The sequence below is a fragment of the Halichoerus grypus genome, chromosome 2, assembly GCF_964656455.1.
Source record: "Halichoerus grypus chromosome 2, mHalGry1.hap1.1, whole genome shotgun sequence".
Taxonomy (NCBI): Eukaryota; Metazoa; Chordata; class Mammalia; order Carnivora; family Phocidae; genus Halichoerus; species Halichoerus grypus.
In genome coordinates this window covers 96367993-96389088 of record NC_135713.1, presented here as the reverse complement: position 1 = coordinate 96389088, position 21096 = coordinate 96367993, and the positions used below count along the sequence as shown (strand labels likewise).

Here is a 21096-nt window from a genome sequence, read left to right as displayed (position 1 = left end):
GTGTCTGTGTGTGTGTGTGTGTGTGTGTGTGTGTGTGCGCGTGCACACACACGACCTCTTCTTTACCCATTCATCAGCCCAAGATATCATTCTAACTGAAAAACATTCTTTTAGGTATAAGAACATTAAGTTTTTATACTGATTTAATTAATAAAATCTTCGTGCTATCATTTTTATGTAAATGATATTAATACTAGTTCAGAACATTTTTCCAGTTCAGTAACACCTCATTTAACTTAAGTTTATTATTCTACGAAGAAGAGGAAAAGGAGGGAGGAAGAGTGAGAAAGGAGGAAGAGGAATCCACAACCAAAAGAGCACACAACAGCTCATGGAAAAGAAATAAATATCTTAGGCAAAGAGACTAGAAATTTATCCATGTGAAAACCAGTAGTCTCCTAAAATTCTAACTTCCAGGATATACTGGTTGCCAAACATTCAAAGTGAAATTGTCATACTTCAATAATGCTTGTTTATATAAAAACTCTATGAAAGATACTGCAATACATTTTTAACTATCAATTTACTAACAAATTACATATAAACTTAAGACTGCCTGGAATCAAAGCTCTTCTCCAAGACTTACCACTCCTCATCTCAAAGCAAAGCAATGTTTTAGTGATGAAGCAAAATAAGTATTTTTGTGCCAGAAAAAATTAATGAAAGGGTAAAGCATGCCCTTTATGTAAATTGTATCTCAAGAAAATTGATTTTTTTTTTAGAAGAAGATAAAACTAATCTATGACAAAAGAAGTAGGCCAGGGAGCAATGGGGGCAATGGTTACAAAGAGGCACAAGAAAATTTGGGGGTACAGATTACAACTGTCCAAACTCAACGGTCCAATTAAAATGGATACATTTTAAGAATGTAAATTGTACTTCAATAAAATAAAAAAAAAAAAGGTAAGCTTGTTTCCATATAATAGAATCCCACCAAAAGAGAATTCTAATTACACCAATCATATAGCTCACAAAAAGTAAGACTTTTGAAATACTGTGTCCTAAGCTACTAGGTTCTTTACCTAAAATGGCTCTAGTTTCTTCTCCTCTCTTTTGACAATAACACTAACTTTCTAACTGTAGTCTTTCTACACTTTAATCGTATTGGTTTGGTAAAGTTTCTCATTAGATTTAAATATTGAAGACTGGAGTTAAAAATAAGAATCTATCAGTAACACACTAAAAACATAAGGTACTTCTTAGTTGTTTAGATACCTACGTGTCATTCATTTCTAAACAGAAATTAATCTGAATTTCCTATTTAAATACAGAACCATCCTCTGATTTACAATCGAAATTTTATAGTATTAAAACAGATTTTGGATTATTTATTTGCAAAATATTCAAAACCAAACAATTTGAAATTTAAATCCAAATAAATCTACACTCTCTATCTAGTTGCTTTTTGTCAATGAGTCTTAGAGGAAGTAAAAACTGCTTATTTTTTAAAGATCTTTTCTTTTAAGATCTTGAAACAAAACAGAAATACCACGTTTTTCTAAAGGTTTGTTCACCATAAAACATACTTATCTCCTCGTGTATTTTTTCAGGTTCCACTATTTCAAAACAAGTAATATTTCCTCACAACTAAGACATGATAGAAAAAAGACTCTACTACAGCAATAACTGATAGTGTTGTACATTTTAAGTAATGGCTAATAACTGAATGTGGAGGCTAAGAGTTTAATGTAATTGTATTTCTACCTCTAATAAAGTTTCACTTAAATAAATTCCATTATGAAGCATAAAAAGTCATTCCAAGGAAAAAGAAATAAACTATAAGCAATTGCGCTATTATCCAATTTAAATAATGGAGATTCATTTGTCACACTATTTCAGTCAACAACTGCACAAAGGTAACTTAAATACAAATTAATGTTAAATATACATATATTCACACAGATGTATCCTCACTGTTTAAAATCTAGTCATTCTGGAAATGTCTATAATTGTGCCAATGATACTGACACTGCAGAAAACATTCCTGACGGTATTACCACAATGTTTAGAGTAATTTTATGACATAGCCACAAAATGGATCAAATCATTTTTGGGAGTCACAGAATCAAAATTAAAGAATACTCTCACTACTGGGGGCCTGAGTGGCTCAGTCGTTAAGCGTCTGCCTTCGGCTCAGGTCATGATTCCAGGGTCCTGGGATCAAGCCCCACATCGGGCTCTCCGCTCCGCTGGGAAGCCTGCTTCTCCCTCTACCACTCCCCCCCACCCCTGCCTGTGTTCTCTCTCTCACTGTGTCTCTGTCAAATAACTAAATAAAATCTTAAAAAAAAAAAAAAAGAATACTCTCATTACTTTAAAGAAAGATCTTCAGGGGTGCCTGGGTGGCTCAGTCGTTAAGTGTCTGCCTTCGGCTCAGGTCGTGATCCCGGGGTCCTGGGATCGAGCCCCGCATTGGGCTCCCTGCTCCGCGGGAGGCCTGCTTCTCCCTATTCCACTCCCCCTGCTTGTGTTCCCTCTCTCACTGTGTCTCTCTCTGTCAAATAAATAAATAAAATCTTAAAAAAAAAAAAAGAAATATCGTCAAACTGTATAGTTAAGCTTGACTGCCTTTCTTATTCACATAATGTGGCTCTCATTTAGTTTTAGATTTCTCTAAAAAAATCTAATCTATCATCAAAGATACCAATATTTTAAAAATATTTGGTCATAGGTGCTAAAAATATTTCTAAAAGAAAAGTTATAAAACTATTCTGAAAAGGGACAATGCTTCTGACATCTCCTTTGGCTTCCCAAGATGTTCACTCTGAAGGTAACAATACATCCTGAATTTATAAGGTATGCTTTTTGAAGGCTAAGTGGGGTGAGGGAAGCAAGGATGGAAATGGGAAAAAATTACTTTATTGCCACAACTGATATTCTGTTAAATGTTCTTAAAAATTGTAACATGCTTTCAAAACCTCATTGGTATGATTTTGGGACTAATACTTCAAAGGTATGCTAGCTTTTTCTTAATCCCACTCACTGTTCCACAAGAAAAAAGAAGTTGAGCTTACTTAAAACCACTAATTACCAATATATAATATTTTGAAAACACAAAATTCTATCTAAAATTAATAATGTAGAATTCAAATACAGTTACTTTGCAAAAATATCCTTCTTTCCCAATTTGCGTGTTTATAAGCCAGATTCCTGAACATGTTTTGCATAAACATAGAATGCTATTTTTGCTCAGTGAAACACTTAATTGTATACGTCCTATATAGAACAAGGTTTATTGCTTTTAAATACAATGAGACCACACCTTTATTATATATTCCTTTTTATTAAAACCAAAAAAACCCAAAAAAACCCTCACAACAAAAAAAACCCACAATCTTTTGGCCACTAGAGGGGATCAGTAGCATTTTCCAAGTAGCAGTATACTTGGAAAACTGATACAAAGGTTACTACTGGTCAAAGTACAATAGTAACCTCTAGATTAATTCCTTTATGTGTACCTTTACCCTCTGTATCTTGACTTTTCGAGAAAAATTAAAGGCATGATAAATTAAATCATATGGTTCAAAGTTATGAATTTAATAAAACAACAGAAATACCTAAGAACTGCTTTGAAAAGAAAACTTCCTCAAAGTCACAATTAAATTTTGTATTTTGGCTTAATCACGTGAGAGAGAAACATATATTATAATTTTATACAATCTGTTCATCATCCCATCTAGACTCCAAAGGCAGTGGTTAAAAAATATAGCAAAAAGGCTGACTTATTTTAACAGCATCCACCTTTTGAAAAGCTTATTCTTTTTCCTAATAATACTCTCCAGCAAGAAACACAGCAAAGAAATTGAGACAGAAATGAAGTAACTTCCTTATGGTGTCAAAAATCATCTAGTTATTAGTGGCATAGTTCCCTCTGCCCCCAACTACGCTGTCTCCTTCCATTTTAACTATGGAAAGAGAGAATATACAAGATTAAATGCTAACATAAAAACAATGGAGCATTTTCCAGAAATTAAAATTCTGAAACCCATAATAAAACCAAATAAGCTTGCTAAGCTATGAGCATCCATACACCTTACATTCAGGATTATTTTAAAGCAAACCACATGAGAAGCAAGACACTAACCAATATAACTGTGATTTAAAATATATAAGTTCCAGTGGCAACAATTCTATTTTTGTCTAAGTAAACATAAACATATTATTTGAGATAAGAAAATTTGGCATAACAATTTCATGCCCATAAACACTAAAATCTCATCTACTTAGCCTTTTAAATACTTATGGACACCACCACCCCCACTGCCCCACAGAGCAGCTGCCTCCGAAGTTGCAAGAACCCAAGGATAAAAGAGAAGGTTCTAGTATCACTATAACCACTGAAAACTCTACAAGTCAGTCACTACCTTCTTGGGCTTAATTTTCTTATCTTTAAAATGATATGGGTAGTCTAGGACTGTAATTCTCTGTATTAAACCTGAATACCTAAACATAGGCTAAAAATGCACATATGCAGTGGAGGCCAAATGTAAGGCAGTCCTTTGTTGAACCAGATGGAAAGATAAAACAACTCACTGATATATATAATCAACTCTCCTCCATATGAGGAGAAGGTCAACTCAGAATAATTTCCAGGAATTACATCACCTTATGAATCAAAGAAAATTTAAAATATATTTAAGAAAATGGTATTAGAGAGGATTTTATCATATTCTAACTGCCTAAATCCCAGCAGCACTCCACTAAGTAGAATATTTGCTTATTCTCGAGATATTTTTTTTTCAAATAATACTGGAAAATAGAACATTTGCTCAGATTAGTCCCAGAAAGATTTTCTTTTCAGATCCCATTCTTGTATCATAATTTAAAACCCAGTATCAAACAGATCATTTGAAGGTCATTTATGGAACTTGGTTATTTATTTTGCATTTTCTTCTACTGGAACATGAGATGAACTTTCCTTTACAGAAATACCTAAACAGGCCAAGTGTTGTAGTGAGATGAAACTGGAGGTGTTAAACAGGGCCTTGTCACACACCCTAGTTAAGTGTTAAAAGAATGTTAAATAAGGAAATTAGACACTGCCTATTACAATCCAAAGTATTACAAAAATGCCCAAATACAATACGGTACCGTAGAAGTAGAGAGTAACAACAGCTACCCCCACTCTTTTCTTGACTTCAGAACTCCGTTTCTTGCACTTATAATTTAGGGCTTTGGATTCCATAATACATTCTCATAGCTAAAGGGGAAATTAGTAAGCTACCAAGTACTTCCTCTGTACTAAAAGCTGTTTGTCACAATCAGTGACACAAAAGATAATCATGATTCTAAAGAATTTTGACACTCTGAAATTCAGACTTATCTTTTAAAAAAATTCCTCCTTTAAGGGAGTCTGGAGGTCCAACTGTCTTTTTTCTGACATTAAAATGGAGGTAAGAAATAACTAGATAACTATCAAATTAAGTGGTATAAAGACAGTCTGTTAAACAATTTTTCTACCCTAGTGTTAGAGGGTTGAGTAACTTTCTAAAAAAAAAGTTTTAGATATTAATTCCAGAAAGCCACCTTGAATGCATTTTAACAACAGTAAAAGCTAAACTTGGGATATTTACTTCGTACCAGGCACGATGCCAACACTTTAAGTACATTATCTCATTTAATTCTTATAATAGCCTATGTGAAATGGGTACTATTACTATACCCATTTTACAGGTGATTTTATTTAATGTCTTCAGAGTCACACAACAGGTAAGTAAGGGAGCCAGGATTTAATTCCAGATTCAAGTGCCCATGATGTTAATCATTATGCTATACTGTCTCAATATCCAGAGACTTTGCTTCTATTTCTTTCAAATCTCTTTTTAAAACCAATCCTGAGAATAGTTCTACTGATTAGATTTTATTGCCCCACTCCCACTCTAGTTTTTAAAAGTAGTACCTGCCTGTTATAAGGAAAAAAATACAAAACTACCTTCAATCTTTTTAAATGAGAGAGTTATTCTTCACTGTGGTGTGTTTCCTTATTCTCTGTACATTTCCCCCTCAAAACCTTATTGAGATAAAGTTTTTTTTTTTTTTTTTTTTTTTTTTTAAGATTTTATTTATTTGACAGAGAGAGACACAGCGAGAGAGGGAACACAAGCAGAGGGAGCAGCAGAGAGGGAGAAGCAGACTCCTTGCTGAGCAGGGAGCCCGATCCCAGGACTCCGGGATCATGACCTGAGCCGAAGGCAGACGCTCAACTGACTGAGCCATCCAGGAGCCCCTGAGATAAAGTTTATATCCTGTTTTCCTTTCCATCTAATATAATTTTCTCCTTATAATATAGCTTTGTTAGTGTTTTATTGTACTATAATTTTGGTATTTATTAGGCCAATTATTAGGCCTGTGGATTTTTTTTGTCTTTGCATTTAGTATTTATTGCCTTCCTACATAAAGCATTTTTCTGCAGGTGAGCTGTGTTTTTATGATAGTTTCTCAGAAGTAGAATTGCTAGATTTAAGGGTATGAGCACTTTTGATATCTCTTGTCATGTACTTTCCAAAAAGACTGCACTGATGTACATTCCATGTGCAGAATATGCAGGTCTTCGTTTCACTCTAACTTTACCAGTACTATTCGTTTTTATGACCCTTTTTAAGTGAGGTAGATTAAAAATGTGTTCTATTACTTTTTTATTTTTGTACAAGTGATATATGTTTACTGTAAATATTTCGAATATAGACAATACTGAAAACTACAAAAAAGAAAATGAAAATTTAGGCCATTTAGAAATGACCAATGTTCCTTCTTCCAGATACTTCTTTGCATGTATAGCCTCACATTTGTACATAAATGATACTATACTGTTTTGTAGCTTTTCTTCCACTCAGTAATAAGTTATGGGTATTTTTTCATATTTGATAGAGATCTCAATTTCTCCCCTACCCCCTAAAAAAGGAATACATACCTTTTTTGGAAATTTTAGGTTTGGGGCCAAAGTCCCAGAATAATAAAGAATGTTCATCTGCTGACCATTTTATGTGCATGTATTTCTTTTAGGATCTTTGCGGAGAAGAATTTATGGTTCTAAGAACTCCAGTTTCCTTGGCTAATTATAATCTTACATTTCAATAAACCTGCAAATACTGCTTAAACATATGTAAAACCTGATTTTTCTCTTACTGGGACATTTAAGGGAGCTTCAAAAAGCAACAATAACTGTTTTGCCACTATCCCCTCTTTGCAATTAGATAAAAAGAATAGAATTATGACTTTTTTATCCCACACCTGCGGAATTTCCTTCTGAAAGAAAATACGCATTGGCCCGTTTTTTGGGGGGGGCAAACCATAAAGTAAGAAAGTTAAAAGAGTAGTACTGATACTTTGTTACATCTGCTGCTAGCTTTTTAAAAATTTATTTTCCCCTATTAAGTGTTCCTAGAGTAGCAATATAAAGGAATATCCTGCCTGTGTTGGGGGTGAAGGGGGAATACAGTAGCTAACATTTATCAAGCACTTATGATATAATATAAATACTACAAAGTATTGTTAAAGATTTCTTCACTGTGAGGCACACTTCTTACTTCCTTGTCTATTTCTTCAAGTTCCACTATTTCAAAACAGGTAATATCTCCTTACAACAGAGATATGCTAGAACAAAAGACTCCCATTACAGCAATCCTGATGTAACACATTTTAAATAATGGATAGTAAATGAATATGGATGCTGATAGGAGTTTAGTATAATTCTACTTCTCCCTCTAACAGTGCCTTATAAGCATAGTATGGACTTGATCTTATGGGAAATAGGAAGCCAAACAGGATTTAAAACCGGAAGTAAAGAATCAGATATCTATTTTTAAAGAATTACTCTGGCTATACTAGATAAGATTTTAAGAGGAACAAAACTTAAAAGCAGTTAGAAAGCTGGAGAATTTATCCAAACGAGTCACTCAGAGACCAGAACTAAAGAATGGCAATGGGAAAACAGAGAAAGGGAATTAAATGATGACAATACCTAATTACTCCTCTATCCCTCTACAGACCAAAGGGATGTTTCTGAAAAGAAAAAGGGGCTAGAAAATGAACAGTGATAGAATTCCTATCAACCATCTTATCTTGTCTGTCAAGGTCATGGGCTTTCCATGAATGAAAAATGACAAGAATTGTTTTCAGCTAGGATAACATTTTAACCTGTAGGATACTCATTTATTTTGCTACCTATTCTTACTGTTTCTAATTCCAAACCAACCCAGAATATTTACCAGACAATAAAGACCATGTGAGCAAAATCTTTTTTTTAGGCTATTAGCTAAAAAGATTTGATGAAGAAGAGCTGTTTTGTGTTCTTTGATTTAAGAAGTATTTTCTCCCAGATAATGTCCAATAAACTCAGCAAGTAAAATTAGAGAATAGTTTCCACTGATGTCAAATGCGTAAGCCATGCCACCCACCATTACTTTTCTACATCAACCAGAAAAAACAGAATCCCATCTGTCTTGGTGACTGTCAGAAATATTCTCTCCTGATTAAATAAAAATTCAAATACAAAAACTGTAAAAAAATGACTTTTGTAGCATAAAGCCTCATTTTAATAATTTCTACAGTTATAATATAGGACAGTTACTGAACTCTAGATTATCTTTTAAAAACCTTATCTAAAGAAACATTTTGTAAGCTAATTATAGACTAATAAAGAATAGAGTAATATTCATCTAAATTGTCAGTGGCAAGTGATGTAGAAAATGCGGTTCGGAGCCAACAGCCAAGAGAGAATTCTTGAGATGTCTCTGGTGCAAAAAGGTAGTTTTATTAAAGCACAGGGACAGGGCCTGGTGGGCAGCAAGACCTGCACTGGGGTTGTGATGTGTGACTGACCCCCTGCTTGTGTTCCCTCTCTGTTTCTCTCTGTCAAATAAATAAATAAAATCTTAAAAAAAAAAAAAAAAACTTTGATAAAGGCAAAAGGTAATCTTAGCTTAACATTATCCTGATCCTGCAGGATCCTGTAAGTCTCCCTTAACATATAAAAATTCCATTGGAAACTTCCTTTATCTCTACCCCCCCAAGATACATGTTGGTAATCATCCTATTGATGTACTTTTTTTTTTTTTTTTAAGATTTTATTTATTTATTTGACAGCGAGAGAGGGAACACAAGCGGGGGCGAGGGGGTGGGAGAGGGAGAAGCAGGCTTCCCTCTGAACAGGGAGCCCGATATGAGGCTCGATCCCAGGACCCTGGGATCATGACCTGAGCTGAAGGCAGACGCTTAACGACTGAGCCACCCAGGCACCCTTGCCCTTAGCAAAGTATTAACATCGAGGCAGCCAAGTTCCTAGAGAAATGTCACTCTGCCTGTTTTAAGGACTTGTCAATGGGCTGTAGGCAGTAAGGAAATTTAATTTTTTTCTTTTGCCTTTGTTTCCCACGTCAGCAAATATGTGGTATTATAAAACCTTGCAAATTTGGTAAATGCTATACAAAATTATACATTACATTTTCAGAACATTATTATTTGTATAACTGCCAATCCCACCCTACCTTTTAAGCACAAGTAAATATGCAATTAATTATAAATGGACCAAGAGTGGCCAATTCATAGTAACCTGGAGTGAAAAGGCAATGAGATTTTCTTAAGACATTCACTTTGAGAAATGCCAAGAGATTCGAGCAGTGAGGAGTAGGAGCTGAAGCTGAAAAGAAGCCAAACAGGAAAAGGTCATGACAAACCAAGAAAAAAGAAACTGAGAGGATGAGAGAGCAAAAGTTATTGTTAAACAGGAACTATGAAAGAGGAAAATAGAATGAAACTAAGCTACATTAACTGTAGGTGGGAGAGGCAAGTGATAGAGTAACTGAGTTTTGTTAACAATAACAACACTCAGAGTTAAGTATACAGATCCAGTTTTCTTTGCAGGTAGCGCACTATAATTTTTCTTGGTTCATGGCAATATTCCCATTTCTCAAGGTTAACATGGATTGGCCTGTATTCCCTGTAACCTAAAAACCTTAATTAAAATAAATGGACCTATGACATCAATACCTGTGTGATCTTCTCAAATTTTCAATATTCATCTGATCTGGACAACTATGTTCAGCGTTAGCAGATATTGCAAAAGTGTTTCCCAAAGTGTTTGCACCATTTTACACCTGTTGCTCCACATCCTCACCAACACTGGTATTAAGTCCTTTTTTTCTTTTTATTTCTTCTTCTTCTTATTTTTTAAAGTTACACTGCCTGGTGGATAGTGGTACCTCACTGTGGTTTAAATTTGCATTTTCCTGATGACTAACAGCAGAGAATACCTTTTCAGATGTTTATTATCCATTTGAATATCCTGTTTTATGAAGTGCCAGTTCAAGTCTTTTGGCTAATTTTGTTTTTATTTGAGCTGTGTAAACTTTTCTTACTGATCTATAGGGCTCTCCCTGTCTTTTTGACATAAAATGTTGTCAAGCTATATCTCAACTGGCTACGAAGTTAGTATGATTAGCTACCTAAATATCTTCGTTTTTTTCACCAACGTATAATCCTTGGATTCCTCTTTTACCATCTTGGTAAAAGGTAAACACCTTCCACAGATAGAAGAGCATGGCTGATATAAATTAATGACATTCCCTCTCTTCTATATGATATACTTTACTGAGTATTTAGGCATCATATGGAAGTACAAAATGCAGATGTCAGCCCAGGAGAATTCAGCTTTCAAAAATTCCAGGTAACAAAAACTTACAAAGTTATTTTAAAAGCCCTTGACAGTTAAATTATTTTTATTCCAGAACACTAAGAATATTAAAGAAGGTTGGTATTTTGTTTTGTTGATTTCACCTCAAACCTCAAAAGTGCTGGCTGGTAGTGTGCAGGATCTACACTTAGGTGTTAAAAAAAATTTACTAACCATGTATAGATTACTACTGTAAACAATTTAGCAACTAACTCCCACTGGTAGGAACTGACCAAATTCTTGATCTTAAGGAGAGAAACATCCAGAAACATAAGGAAGTTTTTTTGCTAGTTAATGTAGTCCAGTTGTGATCCCAACTACTTGGTTTTTCTACAACTTCTATGAGAAAATGATAGACCCTTGACTACTCTGGCAGCTGCTAGACTTGTACTTCTCTCAAAAATGAGAACTCGTGAATGTAAAGGAAAAGTAAAATTTGATTCCATTCTTCTTCCCTCTATCACCATAATATGACGCAAACAGGTAAACAGAGAACTGGCTGTAATCCACCAGTCACATGAAATTACTTACACAAAGAATAATACACTAGGGGCGCCTGGGTGGCTCAGAGGAGCGTGTGACTCTTGATCTCGGGGGCATGAGTTCAAGCCCCATGTTGGGTGTAGAGATTACTTAAATAAATAAAAACTAAACTAAGCTAAAAATAGTGGTTAAAAAGTTGTATCTGCATTCTTAAGTCTTTGCCAAGTAAATCAGACTCAAAATGCAAAGCTAAGTTTATACGATAATCATTTATAAAGCAGACAAGTATAGAAAAATTTCTAGTATCTGTTAAGAACATTTTCCAGTATTACAGTTGATTAAATATGGCAGAGATACTATGACTTTACATGACTTTGATATTTAAGAAGTGCTAAGAACTAACAAGTATATTCTGCCATCTAGCTATTCTAAAATAGTTTCCTAATAAGCTTATGTCAAACTTAAGACAAAAGAAATTAAAGTGTCAAATAAGCAGAAACTGCTCTTAAAAACAGAGAATAAGCACCAAAATCAAGTTGACCCTGAGACAGTATGGGAAAAATTATTTCATTATGGCAAAGAACACAGTTTTTAAGAGGTCTTTAAAGTGAGTTTTGGGCATCATTTAGGTGGCTCAACCATGAGAGTATTTTGGTAAGAAACTTTTCTCATACTCCATCTCATTTCAAGCAAAATATGTAACTTCTTTCCAAAAATTGTTTTCCACTTCATTTCCTCAGAAATCCCTAAACTTCTCAGGCTGAGAATAAACCTTTCTTCTGAAAGTATTCATCAGAGCTTCAGATATGAATTAGTGGGCCTTCACAAAGGGATATGAATAAATTTATAAACATTAAATTACAAAACAACTGCCTGCAGATTCCCATTACAGAAAATAAACACTAATAATAATTACCATTTGGATTCTTCCTCCCTAACTACGTATCTTCCTATGATTCCTCAATCTTTGGATAATTTCCAAAATGTGGGGAAAGTCTGCGTGGCCCATGATCACCAAAATTTCAGATCTACTAAGGTTCTCCCTTATGGAAATAAAGGAATGTCATGATTACCACAAACAAACTGTCAGAGCCAAACAGCATAACTTTCTCAACATGATTCTTAAATCCGCTAGTACCAGGAGAACCTTCCTGCTAGTTTTTTTGAGGGGTGGGGGAGTATATTTCTTTCCTGGTAAGAAGAAACTATGTTTAGTCAAAATCACATTTATTGCAATTGAAGATCCTAGGAATAATCTTATGATTCTTTTAAATAATAGCATCAACAAATAGCTTATCACATTTCTTTGATAAGCTAATCATGCAAAAAATGTTCACAGAGGCCCTTTGACAATACACAGACACATCTAGTAGAAAAGTATGTTTCCCAAATAACCCAAATAAAACCCAAATAAAATAACCAATAAAAACAACACCTTAATCTTTACATTCAGACAGCTTTTAGTTTTCAAATAATTTTCACAAACACCATCTCAATGGAACTCAAGACAACATGAGAGATGGCCAAGAGATTAAAAAAACAGCAATAAAAACCTTATCTTTTAAAAATCATTTACTTAGGTGTGCCTGGGTGGTTCAGTTGGTTAAGGGTCTAACTCTTGATTTCACCTCAGGTCATGATCTCAGGGTCATGGGATGGAGCCCACTGGGCATGGAGCCTCCTGAGGTTCTCTATCGATCTCTCCCTTTGTCCCTCCCCCTGCTAGGTCTCTCTCTCTCTCAAAATAAAATAAAATAAAAATCGTTTACTTAGTAGTGTCTCAAATCTTAAGGAGAAATGCAGAATACAAATGCACTCCACACAATAAAGTGAGCACACTATATCAAAATAAAATTACTGGTCTGGTATACATACACCCCTTGGTATATTTTAAGTCGAAACAGAATCTTTGAATTTAAGAATAACCTCAGGAATATCTTTCTTTCACAGGGGCTACTTGTCTAATGTCACAATGAATTATGCAACTTCCAATATAATGCCAACATTTAAATCAAAGAATCATCTTTTTAAAACTTTTCTTCTAGTGAGCAAGTTATTTTGGAATGAATACCAAGGAGAAAAAAACAGCAGCAGACAGAGAATATAGAACCTGCTGTATTTCTGTCAGAAATCATTCTAACAGCAAACATGAAGATTAAAGGAAAAACAAAAACTTCAAATATCATAAATTCCTTCCATAAAATCTGTTTTACAAAATACTGTAAATTATTTCAACTGGAAAATTTATGTGTCCAATGCTTTGCTGATTCCTACAAAGTTGTGTATCTGAGTCTTTAAGGAGCTTATGGTCTAAAATAAACACTAGAGATACGAAGAACTATAAAAACTATGGGAATATTGTGATTCAAGAAGTCTGATGGTTTAAGTCAATAAAATATATTTCACATAAATACATACTTATAGGATGGCAGAAGTGCTTGTTGGCCAAAAGCTCTGGTTCTCAGGTCAGACAGACCTGGGTCTGAATGCTGGCTCCTTTAACTAATTAGCAATTTGACCTTGGACAAATTACTTAACTTCTGTCTCAATTTCTTCATCTATAAAAATAGGATAATAATGTTAACCTTATAAGACTGTGAGAGTAAATGGAGATAAAGTATGTTTATCACCATATCTGACGTACATTAATCCTCAAAAATGTTAGCCATTATCACCACCACCACCACATTATTATTATTATTAAAGAAGTCCTATAAGATAGAACTTTTGGTGTATATGAGTGTGTGTTAAACAGATTGATACACAGTTATTAGAATGAGTAAAAGGGCCACCTGGGAAGGAAAGAACAGAAACCTCCAACTTCTTCCAGATACTAAAAATTACTAAAACCTGTCAGGGAAGCCCTAACAAAGGCTTAAGAACAAGAAAAGGAACGAAGGCCCACCTGATGACATCAGAAGAGAAAAAGGCTCACTGTTCCAAGTGTCTTGTGTCACTGTAAGGGCAGGTGGTGTAATGAGGAAGTAAGTGTAAATAGAACTGTATGAGCTGGAAGGACGGGAACTCATCAACTTTGAAGTACAACAAATTTGGTTGAGTTACTTTGCTTGCTTTGTTTTTGTTCTGTTTTTGTGGGGGTGGTGAGGGTGGTGTGAGGGGGAAGGCACACAAACAGCATACTGTCATCTTTCCTCCTCTAAGTGACTGAACAAGGTCACCCAGCTATTAAGAAGTATAAGCAGTAGTGCCAAGATTCATTCCCATATTTATCAGACCTCAGAATCCACCACTCCAACACTAACCAAAACAATATAATGCCCTTTTTGACAGTCCATGGGCAGAAAGATGAGTTCCTATTTGTCTTTCACATATATGGCAGAACTCAAATGATACAATCTAAAGGAGGTAAGCTTATGGGAACTATTTCCAAATATTCACTTGGCTTTTTTTTTTGTTAAGTAGGCTCCACATCCAGCTTGGAGCCCAACGCAGGGCTTGAACTCACAATCCTGAGATCAAGACCTGAGTTGAAATAGAGTTGGATGCTTAACTGAATGAACCACCAAGTTGCCCCTCCAAATATTCAGAATCTCCCAGTGGAACTGATAGAAAGCAGAATCAACATAAAATTGAATCCAAAGAATCCATGAACTAAAAGGTAGTAGAATCTCAGGCAAGTTACTTAAATTTAATCTAAACCTCGTTTCCTCTACTATAAAACTATAAAACAGCACTTCCCTCACCTCTCAGGAGAGTAGGGAGAAAATAAACACATGAAGTACATAATGCAATGATTAGTACTTGGGTGATCCTCAGTAAGTAGGAGCTCTTATCGTCATCGTTATCATCATAATCATCATCATCATGCTTTAACAATTTGGTATTAATTTTGAATTATCAATATAACAATGCATGCATAATAGTAAAATTACTAAATTTAGGTTCCACATTCAATATTCTTTAGTGATACTGAAGAATGAATTAGGAAACATTTCCTCACTACCTCCCTTCCTGGTCTATGGGGGAAAAAACTTTGTTGAATATGTATAGTGATTGCATTTGAATTTTCTCCCTCCTAAGAATTAGTTTAGTAACTCAGGCAATTTATTTTTGGAATTCATATTCAATTTAAATATTCATTGATATGTTGCTTAGTTGGCACATATCACATAATTTATATTACAATTAAATAACTATTAATAACAATTAACATGATATCTCCTTCACTGTCTATTAATCAACTATTTTTAGAAATCAGAAAGGAAAAGTCTGTACGATGTATCTGAAATCCTGCTGTTGAATCTTTTTTTTTTTTTGAACCTTTTTCTAAGAACTTAAATTCACCCAAAATCTGTTATCTCAGTTTAAGTCACACTGCTCTGGACCCAAAGATTATTACTATTATTATTTTTTTTAAAAGATTTATTTATCTGAGAGAGAGAGGGAGGGAGTGCGCATGTGCATGGGGGGAGAGGGAGAGAGAAAATTCTCAAGCAGACTTCCCACTGAACGGGGCTTGATCCCAGGACCCTGAGATCATGACCTAAGCGAAAACCAAAAGTCAGCTGCTTAACTGACTAACCCACCCAGATGCCCCTGAGACCCAAAGATTATACCTATCCATTGTTCAAAGATGCAAAGAAATCAATGATAGGGAAGAAATAATATGCTTTATGCATCCTTCTTCACTCAAGGAGAAAATACAAAATGGGAACTTGCAGAGAATTCTGGTTTGGCTTTACTAAGCAAAACAAGCAAAATAAAATATGCTTAATTAAAACAGAAAAACCAGCCCTGTAATCTATATTAGCTGATTAAGCCTTTAAGTCATACGTTAAAAATGTAAAAATTAGTTCTACTTAATAACATCTTTAATCATTAGTAAGAGGGCTGGCCCTGATTAAATACACAATACTGTCTCTTTACATGCACATTAGTAACTCACTGAATGCAGAATTCTTCATCCAAAAACAACAGGTATAATTTAGTAAATTTAATTGTCACTCCAAAGCCCTTTCTTTTTCTACTGTCATAAATGAGAAAATATATCAGCCACTCTGGTAAGTAACCTTACATCTATTACCTCATGTATTCCTTATACACACCAAGAAGAGGTAAATTACCATACACCCAAAGTCGCATATGGTACACAGCAGAGGATGTAGTGTCTGAATTAAGGTCAGCCTAGATCCAAAGCATTCAGAATCTGGAATTCTAGCTCATCTCTTTTACATAAAAGAAAACTGCTTCCCATTTTTAGACTCTTTTCTGAAGTAATAAAGATAACTAACATTCACAAAATTTTAAGATCTTATTTTAAGTAATTTCTACACCCAACATGGGGCTTGAACTCACAACCTTGAAATCCAGAGTCGCATGTTCTTGTGACCGAGCCAGCCAGGTGCCCCAACATTAACAGAATTTTAAATCAGTATAATATTAAAGCTAAAACAGAGGGGAAAAAATGGGCATCAGCCAGTTTTCTTTATGCCAGGAAAAATTCATAATCAATAATCAAGAAATAAAAGCTAATGCATGATCAGTATCAAAAAGAATATACCTGTGATACCTCAAACAAGACAGGTTTTTCTTGTTTTAGTGTGTGTGTGTTGTGTGGGTACATGTTTTGCACCTGTTAAATGACCAAAACAGGTGTTTCAACTACAACTCTGTGAAACCCAAACAAACAAGTACAGACAAGCATATGAGTAAGTACAAAGTTCTTTTAAGTCACACTCAGGAATGGCATCATGAATTTACACCTTTCCCTATTCCTTGTTTTATCATAATAAACTAAAATAGCTAATAATGCAGATTTGATATCACACGTTTCTTTAGTCTACATAGCACTTATTCACTTTTTTTGTTAAACATTTTATTTATTCTTTTGAGAGAGGCAGAGAGAGAGAGAAAGAGAGAGCACGGGGGAGGGGGACAGAGGGAAAGGGAGAAGCAGACTCCTCGCTGATCAGGGAAGGAGCCCATACAGGGCTCCATCCCAGGACTTGAGTTGAGATCATGACCTGAGCGGAAGGCAGACGCTTAACTGACTGAGACACCCAGGTGCCCCTTATTCACACTTTAAATAACAAGAATGTGGCTTATACATTTACAAAGGAAATACTTGCTAAAGGTTTATTATTAAACAGCTCCCTATTTGAAAAAATTAAATGATTTACAAATGTTTACACTATGAAATTACCCAAATGGCTATCATCATGCTTTAACAATTTGGTATTAATTTTGAATTATCAATATAACAATGCATGCATAATTACAAAAATTAACACTGAAGCTTCTAAATATTAGGGTTATACATCCAATATTATTTCAAAACCTTTTATCCAGATCATACAAAAGGCATTCACTATGAAGCAAATCCTAAGTATAAAAATCAAGATTTGTTTTATTAAAAAAAGGGTATATTTTGTTTTAATTAACAATGAAGAACATTTGTCGGTGTGCCTCTCAACTTGCTAGATGGAGTGCCGCCCAACTCATGAATCGTTTAATAAGGCCAATTAGATCTTCAAAAAAAAAAACCAATTAAAAATATTTGTCATAACAAACTCCCTTAGAGCAACTGAAGTGTTAGAAAAAAATTATTTCAAAAATTTATATCTGGACTGCTTTAATCCTTACCACCCAAATAATCAACTTTTTTTTTTTTTAAAGATTTTATTTATTTATCTGACAGAGAGAGAGAGAGCACAGTAGACAGAGCAGCAAGGCAGAGGGAAAGGGAGAAGCAGGCTCCCCACTGAGCAAGGAGCCCGATACAGGACTCGATCCCAGGACCCTGGGATCATGACCTGAGCCGAAGGCAGACGCTTAACCGACTGAGCCACCCAGGCGCCCCAATGTTCAACTTTTTAATAACACATATTACATCTCAAAACCTTTTTTTTAAAAAAGAATTTATTTATTTATTTGAGAGAGAGAGAGATAGCAAGAGCAGGAACACAAGCAGAGGGAGTGGGAGAGGGAGAAGCAGGCTTCCCACTGAGCAAGGAGCCCGCTGTGGGGCTCGATCCCAGGACCCTGGGATCATGACCTGAGCCGAAGGCAGATGCTTAAGGACTGAGCCTCCCAGGCGCCCCTACATCTCAAAACTTTTTAAAGGAGTTACTATCAATCTCTTGCCTAACCCTCCATGGACAGGTAGACACTGGAGCCCCTACCTTGTGCTGTTCGATGGCATCTATCCACTGCTGTCTGTGATCTGCATCCTGAGCACGAAGATACCAAACGCTATCATTTACACTAATATCAAATCGGCACTCATCAAAATCATGAGGCTGTGGAGAAAAAAGTAGAAAATAAAAAGCAAAGCTAATTATATTCTTAGAAGTGTTATACCCAAGAGCAAAAACATGAACATATCCATTCTGGCTGGTGGGAGACTCCTGTTATTTTTTTTATATTTTTCTACTCAAATAACTTTTTTGAAGATGTCTCAGATAAAGAGCACAACAAGAGCTCCAAAAACTAAGTTTCACCCAACTATTCCTACAAATGAGTTGATACATAAATTTATTTCAAAAAACAGAGCTAACATTTTCATCAAATGCTTTCAGTTAGCTTAACCAGTGGGAACGTCACCATAAGCACAAAAAAACCCACCAAAATAAGTTTTAGGGAAGGTGTTTACTACTTTTTTTCCTGCCTCCATTATTCAAAAGTAAATTCTCATCATGAATAGTTGTATTTCATCAAATGTGATAAACAAAATATTTTTACATTCTATCACAAAATAATGTTAACATTTCCTTCAAAGTATCTCAAATTAACTTCTAACTTTTTAAATGTCTTTGATAATAACAGCCAGGAGAGCTTCCAGTGAAAAGCAAAAATAAAATAAACATTACATTAGACCTATGTTAGATAGAAGAAGCTGCCTGCAACAAAAAGTAAACATTCAGTGAAAATATCAATTATTTGGTTGTCTTTTACATTCTTCCTAAGAATATATAAAATGAATATTTTATATCCTTGATTTTTGCTAAGTAAATGCATTCAAATATGACAGGATCACATCACATATACCACCTCTTCTTCTCCCAGACAGAGTATAGTCAACCAATTTCTTCTCCTGTGAATAATCTTATTCTTAGAGGGGAGAAAGTCCTCTCTGGTCAAAGTAATAATAAACTTATTTGATGAACTGATTCTACATATTGCATTTCCAAGATTTATTCTTTATTCTTTCCTCCTTTTAACAGCATCAATCTTTTATCTCCTATCTGTTTAGCAAAAACATTGTAACTTCACAATGTTCTTTTGATTACAAAACAGTTTCTCTTTTAAGATTAAAACAACAAATCATAGTTCTGACTGGCTAAAGATATAAGTTAAGCATTTTCTGAATCACAATGAGCTCGACATCATAGTTCGGACTATGGTGGGGATAGAATATAATAGAAAGAAGAAAAAGGAAAAAACAAGAATGCATACCCTGCTTCAGTAATTATGAATATAGAAACACATAATAGACAACATTTAAACACTCATCAATAATGACTATAAATTTAATGAAATGCCAAATATTCAAGCCTTAAGAATGGAATCCAGCTACTGAAAGAGTTTCCTTGGAGGGAGCAAAGAACAACCAAGTAAATAATTTTAACTGATCAGTCTATTGTTCTAAATAGCCCAGAAGTTTTTAAACTTTCACTTCATAATCATTCTCATTATATTTCTAGCTACCATTCCTGAAAATGTTTTACAGTTTGTATTGTTGTTTAGTAACCTCATTAAAGCTTTAGAAAATAAAATACATATTAGTTCAAAATTTACTAGTTTTTCCAGCAAACACTTTTTCCTCCTTGACATCTTCAAAACCTCCTCACCATCTTCCAGTGAGTACAGTGCCACATTTAAAATATTCCTGAAAACAGAAACCTACCACTAGGCTTCCTCTGGATATGTGTGACTTAATAAAATCTAAAATCAGTATGTAAAATTTGCCAAATTTCTAAATCTACCAAGTATACCACTTATGATTTCTTCTCCTTGTTTCAAAGTTTAGAAATGTGGAAAATTCAAGCTTTTGATAGAGTTGCATAGAGATAGAATAAAATGACAGTCTAGAAAGCTGGAATTAAAGAATTTGAAAACTTCAATGGAATGTCACCCATTACTATGAGATGCAGTATCTCCATACCTATATACAGAGATGGTGGTTGACAGAAAATGTACCAAAAAAAAAGGTAGCGAGTTCTACCATCAACAATCTGACAGGTTGGTGGCATAAAAGAGTGATGAACCAATTGTCAGGGGATACAGAGTTTGTAAACACAGAAGCCTTGAGTTTCCAAAATGTGTAAAAGCAAGGCAAGGTAAGTCTACAGGGCAAAGAAAATGACAGACTTCTCAAAAGGATGTGTTTCAGAGAATATTGAAGTCTAGACAACCAAGCTCACATGTGTCAATGCACATACAACACCTCCCAACATATAACAGATAATTGCTTGATTCAAACACAAATGCAATGAACACAAGTCAGATTACTTTACTCTCCCAAAAACCAAGTTGTGTCCCCACTGAGAATGCATGCTATAGAATAAAGCCAACAACAGAAAGGAAAATATCAAGGAAAATGTAGGTGGGCCTCATACTTTACCCTGTCAAAATTCATTGTTAGGGACAAAAAAATTTATCAAAAGGTGAAATGGCACTTATATCTACTGTCTTGGTTTGTCTTAGTTCTTTGGACTTCTCTAACAAAAATACCATTGGGTAGCTTAAACAGAAATTTCTCACAGTTCTGGAGGCTACAAGTCCAGATCTTAGTGTCAGCATGGTAGGGTGTTTGTGAGGGCCCTCTTTCTGGTTTGCAGATGGCTGCTTTCTAGCTGTGTCCTCATATAAAAGAGAGAGAGCTCTCTGGTCTCCTCATCCCCTCAGAAGGGTGCCAATTTCATCATGTGGGCTTCACTCTCATGATCTTATCTAAACCCAATTACCTCCCAAAGGTCTCACCT

The 21096-nt window shown here is 34.8% G+C and overlaps 1 protein-coding gene across 5 annotated transcripts in view; it reads right to left on the bottom strand.

Annotated features, from left to right (window-relative positions):
* Positions 1-21096, bottom strand: part of CERT1 (ceramide transporter 1) — a 117271-nt gene that overhangs the window by 67143 nt on the left and 29032 nt on the right. For 4 of the 5 annotated variants that reach the window (XM_078067180.1, XM_078067177.1, XM_078067176.1 and 1 more), the window contains exon 3: positions 18295-18411. The exons of the other annotated variant lie outside the window; for it this stretch is intronic. In XM_078067180.1, the coding sequence (XP_077923306.1) occupies positions 18295-18411 (117 nt within the window). The remainder of the gene's footprint in view (positions 1-18294; positions 18412-21096) is intronic. 5 annotated transcript variants of the gene reach the window in all.